We start from the raw sequence: 5,561 nt of genomic DNA on the forward strand, positions 1-5,561 counted from the left end.
CTAGCAAATTATGGCGCTCGAGAAGGGGGTCGTGAGAACCCTGACTTACAGCTGGTGACAGCCTGGATGTGGTGGCGAATTCATGAGATGGGGCCTTCAGCTTGGGGGGAGTCTGCATTCATGCCTGGCAGATAGTGTCAGAATTGAGTTAAATTGTAGGACATATATAAAGTGTTGCAAGTGTTTTCCCTTACACCAGGTGTTCTGTAAGAGGCAAGAAACCAGACTGACCAGTCTCCCTGATTCCTCCAGGTCATATGGCCCAGCTTCAGAAGCTGCCCAAATACCCAGCAGTGTCTTCATTTAACAGCACTTGGCCTTAGGTTGTTATCTGATGTAGGAAAGACGTTAGGGTTCGAAGCCTACGGCCAAGAAAGAATTCTTGGGACATCTTTGGTGCAAAAAGATGGTTTTATTAAAGCACGGGACAGGACCCGTGGGCAGAAAGAGCAGCGCTGGGGTCATGAGGAGTGGTCTTTCTTTCTTTCTCTTCCTTTCTTTCTTTCTTGATTTTATTTATTTATTTGACAGAGAGAGAAGGACAGAGAACGCAGCAGGGGGAGGAGATGAGACTCCCCGCTGAGCAGGGAGTGAAGGCAGATGCCTAAAGACTGAGCCACACAGGCGTCCCCCCATTACATCCTTTCAAGTTGGGAGGGGGTTAGGGACAGTGTAAGTCTCTAAAGCATTTGGAAGCAAGATTTCCAGGACCTTGAGAGGGCTAGCTATTGTTGGGTAAAGGTCATTTATTACCATCTAATAAAACCTGAATCATGAGACCCTTCAGATGTATATCGGTGGGCCATATGCTTGGGGGATGCTGCCAACATGTATCTTGGGGGGTAGAGATAAAGGAAGTTTCCAAAGGAATTCTTACATGTTAAAGTAGACTCACAGGGTCCTGGGGGTGGGGGTGGGATCAGGCTAGGATTGCCTTTTGCCCTTAGAAAAGTGTCAACATCGAGGCAGTTGAGTCCCTAGAGGAATGTCACTCTGCCTGTTTCAAGGACTTGTCCGTGGGCTGCAGGCAATAACCACCTGCCACATTTGCTGCTCTGGGCTGGCCTGGGCTGGCCGCTGTGTGAGCTACCCCCTGCCCACTGCGCTCACCAAGCTCAGAGCTAGAGAAGGCTGCAGTGTGTGCACGAGTGTGTTTGAGTACGTGTATACACATGTGAATGCTTGTGTGAACACGTTCGAACACTCATTTTCTGGAAAGTCATGGTTGTGTGTCAGACTCTGGGAGGGTCCAGGACCCCCAGTGAATGCTGAACAGTTGTCCCCTGGAAGTATCTGACCCTGCTAGGGCCTGTGCTCGGTGGGGCATTCTAGGATCTTGTCTCCTGAGGCAGAATTCAGCTCCCAGGCAGCCCTCCTGAGCTTCTCACCCACTGTGTGCAAGGTACCTTGGCACGGGCCACCCTTCCAAATAAGTGTTTAGCCACATGATAACTCTCTAGTGCCCAGAGAGCTGTGAGCAGACAGGAGACCCCCGATGGGGGTGCAGGCTTCCTCCGCAGCCCTTTGCCAGGCACTGGGCACTCCCCTTCCTGTCCCCTCATCCACTGCCACCTCCCTTGATACACTGGCTTCCTAGAGCTACTGTAACAAATGACCCCAAACTCGGTGGCTTAAAACAATGGACATTTATTTTCCCATACTTCTGGAGGCCCCAAGTCCGAGAGAAGAATGGTCTGTTCCCTCCAGAGGCCCTACAGGAAGAAAGTGCCTCAGCGTTTCCGGGGGCTGGTGCCTACAGGCACTCTGCCTTCACCTTCACCTAATCTCTCTACCTGCGTCCAGACGTTCCTCTTTCTCCTACAAAGACACGTCATTGGATTTAGGGCCCATCCTAATCCAGGATGGCCTTATCTGGAAACCTTGCCTAACTTATAACCACAAAGACCTTTACTCCAAATAAGGTCACATTCTGAGGTTCCCAGTGGGCATAGCTTTTGGGGGGACACCACTCAACCCCCCAGTGCACCTAGGTTTGGGAATGGCCAAGCAATCCCTGAAACTGGGCAGTAGAGGCAGGAGCCCCCAGCCAGCGCCTTTCCGGGGGGTCTGCTGGCCGGCCCTCCACCATCCTGGATCTGCCTTGGTGAGGGCGTAGATTTCAGATGGAGCCAGTTACTGAGAATGACTGAAAACAAACTTCCTCCTCTTTCAGGTTAACTTTTAGAACTGTATTTAGAATCTTTGAAAGAAAATTTCTATTTGCTTTTATTACGACGACTGGGGTCTGTGAGGCGAAGGCCTTTTCTTACCCAGACAGCCATTTTATCTGCAAGCTAGGTGAGGCCCCTCCCCCCGGGGCAGCTGCCCCGCTGGGCTTGGGGGCAGTTCCCAGCCTCTCCAGCAACAGGGAAGGTGGCGGGCCCTGCAGGGGCTTCACAGCCAACACCCCCACCAGGGTGTGTCCTGGGAGCAGTGAGGCTGCCAAGGCCCCCTCTGGGGGAGACCAGCCCCCCCAAACAGATGCAGGGGGCTTCACTGCTTGCCCCCACCACCTGGCCTTCCTCCTCCTTCAGCTATTCTGGGGACCCCTGGGCTCTCCCTCACCCCATGCCCCCCCTCCCCTGCTGCTCCTACACCTTCTCCCCTCCCACCTGTCAGGATCATTTGTGCTCAGGGGCTTCTCCCCAGAGCTTTGAGGGCTCTGGACCCAACCTTTGACCTGAAACAAGGCCTGCAGGTAGGGCTTGAACGTTAGGGCCTCAAGGCCTGGGTTTTCAGAGCGCTTAAGCGAAGGCTGGGCCTGTCTGTGCAGGCCTGAGGGGTGTGCCCGAGGGAGGGGCTCTCAGAGTCTGTGTCAGCCTGGGGGCCCTGCTCCCCACACTAGTGGGAACACAGCGCCCCCACCCCCGAACCTTGGCTGTCTCCCCAGCATGAGTGAGCAGTGTACTCAAGGCCAGGCAGCCAGCACAGATGGTGCAGGACCACGCTGGCCTTGAGTCGGCTATGGGGAGGGACAAGGGACAGACACTGCAGGGTGCACAGGGGGGTTGGGGAGGGGCTTGCTCGGGCTTGGACTCCTTGGACATGCTCTTGCCTGGGGGGACCCCGTCTCCCCTCTCAGGATCATAGATCTGCCGCAGGCCAGCCCACCCTGCGGAGCAGGAAGCTGGGGGGGGGCCCTGGGACACACACTTCCCTAAGAGTATCTGAGCAGGCCTGGCTCCCTCCCACCAGCCACAAAGGTTCATGGGAAAGCTGGGGGGGGGACACAGCACAGAGCAGGTGGGAGGGAGTTCCTCCTGCTGTCACTCCCTGCCCCAGCAACAGGGCTACCCCCCAACCTTCTCAATGTCCTGCGCTCTGCCTGGGGGGTGGAGAGGCTTCAAGTCTGCTCTCAAAGTGAGGTGTGGGGGGAGCTGGGCCTTTGTTCCAGGGGCCCACTGGGCCGCTGCTGAGGTAAGTCCCCTTGCCCCTTGGGGGCGGCAGCTCCCAGACCAGGCCCCAGTGGACACCCCAGGCCCTGGTGCCTGCTGGACTGAGCTTCCTCAAATATTTGTGGAACAGCATGCGAGCCCCGCAGTGGCTGTAAGAGCCTTGGGGGCGGATTCCTGGACAACTCTGGGCAGAGTGTTTTCTTGGGTGGGGGGCATGCTAAGGATTGAACTCAACCAAACGGAGGACGAGGGGAGCCTTCCGTTGAGCACGCTAGGTCCTGGGGCTCACAGACCCCAGAGTGTGGTGCTTCCTCTCCCACAGCCTGGGCAGCAGTGGGGAAACCCCCAGCCCTGAGCAGCCCCTGAGCTGGGAGGAAGGGGCACTTCTATGTAATTCTCAGGAAGGAACCCTGGGGGTGGAGCCCGCCTCCCCCTTCGTTCCAGGCAGGCCACCTGAGTCCGGGGACCAGTAACTGGTCCTCTCCAACTGGGATGCAACAGGCAAACCGGGCATCCTCACTCACCCACCTCCTCTCTCCCCAAGATTCCACCCCCACACTGCTCCCAGACTGAATGGGGTCCCCCGTCCCTGGAGCTGGGGGTGCGTCTTGGCATGGGAGGCTCAGTCAGGGAGCAGAGTGCACCCCACTATTCCTGTCCCACAGAGTGCAAGGGAGATTCCCAGGACGCCAGGTTTCTGCCCAAACCCACTTTTTCTGGTCTCCGGCCCCTTGGTCCCAAGACCCAGGCCAAGAATGACCCTTTACTCTGACCCAGGCCCACCCAGGCACCTTGGCTGAAGCTCCCCAACGTGAATGGGAACAGCCTTGCTTCCAGGGTGCTCATAGAGCGCCCCCAGCGCCTGTCAACGCGCCCCCATCCGCACCCCCGCACCCGCGGCTCACCTGGCCTTCCGGCGGTGGAAGGCCGTCTCAGGCCCCAGGACGCTTCCTCTGCCTTGGCCGTGGGCCATGTGGGGTGGGGCGCTGGTGGCTGCCCGCCGCAGCCAGTCTCCCCAACGGCCGGAGCGCCACCTCCGCCGCGTGCCCCGAGGCCCGCCCGGACGCGCGGGCCCTTTAAGGGCCGGGGGCGTGTAGCGGCCCGCCCCCTCCCCGCCGCGCCCGGCCGCCCGTTAAAGGGGCCGCGCCCTGGGCCCCCGCCGAGTGCGAGCCCCGGCGGAGGGCTGGGCAGGGCGTGCGTCCCGGTGAGCGCGCGGGCGGCCGGCCCCTCCGCACCATGTACACCATCACCAAGGGGCCCAGCAAGCTGGTCGCGCAGCGCCGCACAGGTGCGCGGGGCGGGGGGCGGGCAGGGCCGCCGGGGGGAGGGTCCGCGCAGTGACTGCCCAGGCGCGGCGGCGGCTGACGCGCCCCGTGCCCGCAGGTCCCTCGCAGCAGCAGGTGGAGAGCCGGCTCGGCGAGCTCCTGAAATGCCGGCAGCCCGCGCCGCCGACCCCACCGCCCCCGCGGGCGCAGCCGCCGGGACCCTGGCCCCTGTCGAGGTGAGACGCGCGGGCCGGCCGCCGGGGGCCGCGGGACCGAGAGGTTGACCTTGGGGAAGGTTCGCGGAGACCCGGCCACATGCTCGGGGCGGGCGCGGGGCGGGGCGTTCGACCCCGCCCGCGCGGCCGGCTCTGGCCTCCGCACCTCCGCGCCTCCGCCTCACCTGGCACCTGGCAGGGTCGGAGGGGGTTGGGGCGGATGTGCACGATCCCCTCTCCCACTCTGGCCCAGTGGGACCTTGGCGGAGCCCGAGTGGGGAGGAAGCGGACCAGCTCCTGGATCGGAGGAGCTCCACGCTGCTGACTCAGATGCCCCGGGCGACCTTGGGCGGCGAGGCCAAGGTTTGAGGCGAGCTGCCCAGGAAGGCGGGAGCAAAATCTCCTAGGGTGCTGGCCCGCAAGGCCTCCTGGCTCTGGCCCCGGCGGGAGGCTGCCAGCCCCGTCCTTGCAGGGCGGGCTGGGGGAGAAAGTGCACGTGGTTCCCTTTGGCCCTACCAGGGCACCGCTCTCCTGTGCCCTTCACCCAAAACACCCTGGCTGGGCACTGGAGGCCTCCCGCAGATGCTCAGGCCTTGCCGGAACCTGCAGTTTTCTGCCTTTCCTGACCAGCAGTTTTGCCAGTGCCCAACGCCTGCCCCACAGGAATCTCAGTCCTGGCCAATTTG

The 5,561-nt window shown here is 61.0% G+C and overlaps 1 protein-coding gene across 4 annotated transcripts in view; it reads left to right on the forward strand.

The window, feature by feature from the left end:
• Positions 1–4,547: 4,547 nt before the first annotated feature.
• MCRIP2 (MAPK regulated corepressor interacting protein 2) overlaps positions 4,548–5,561 on the forward strand; it is a 10,107-nt gene continuing 9,093 nt past the window's right edge. For 3 of the 4 annotated variants that reach the window (XM_021698149.2, XM_021698150.2, XM_044915033.1), the window contains exons 1-2: positions 4,548–4,683; positions 4,779–4,896. In XM_021698149.2, the coding sequence (XP_021553824.1) occupies positions 4,632–4,683; positions 4,779–4,896 (170 nt within the window). In that variant the 5' untranslated portion in view covers positions 4,548–4,631. The remainder of the gene's footprint in view (positions 4,684–4,778; positions 4,897–5,561) is intronic. The other variant, XM_044915034.1, reaches the window with a different exon arrangement.

This window comes from Neomonachus schauinslandi, chromosome 5 (genome assembly GCF_002201575.2).
Source record: "Neomonachus schauinslandi chromosome 5, ASM220157v2, whole genome shotgun sequence".
NCBI classification, from domain to species: Eukaryota; Metazoa; Chordata; class Mammalia; order Carnivora; family Phocidae; genus Neomonachus; species Neomonachus schauinslandi.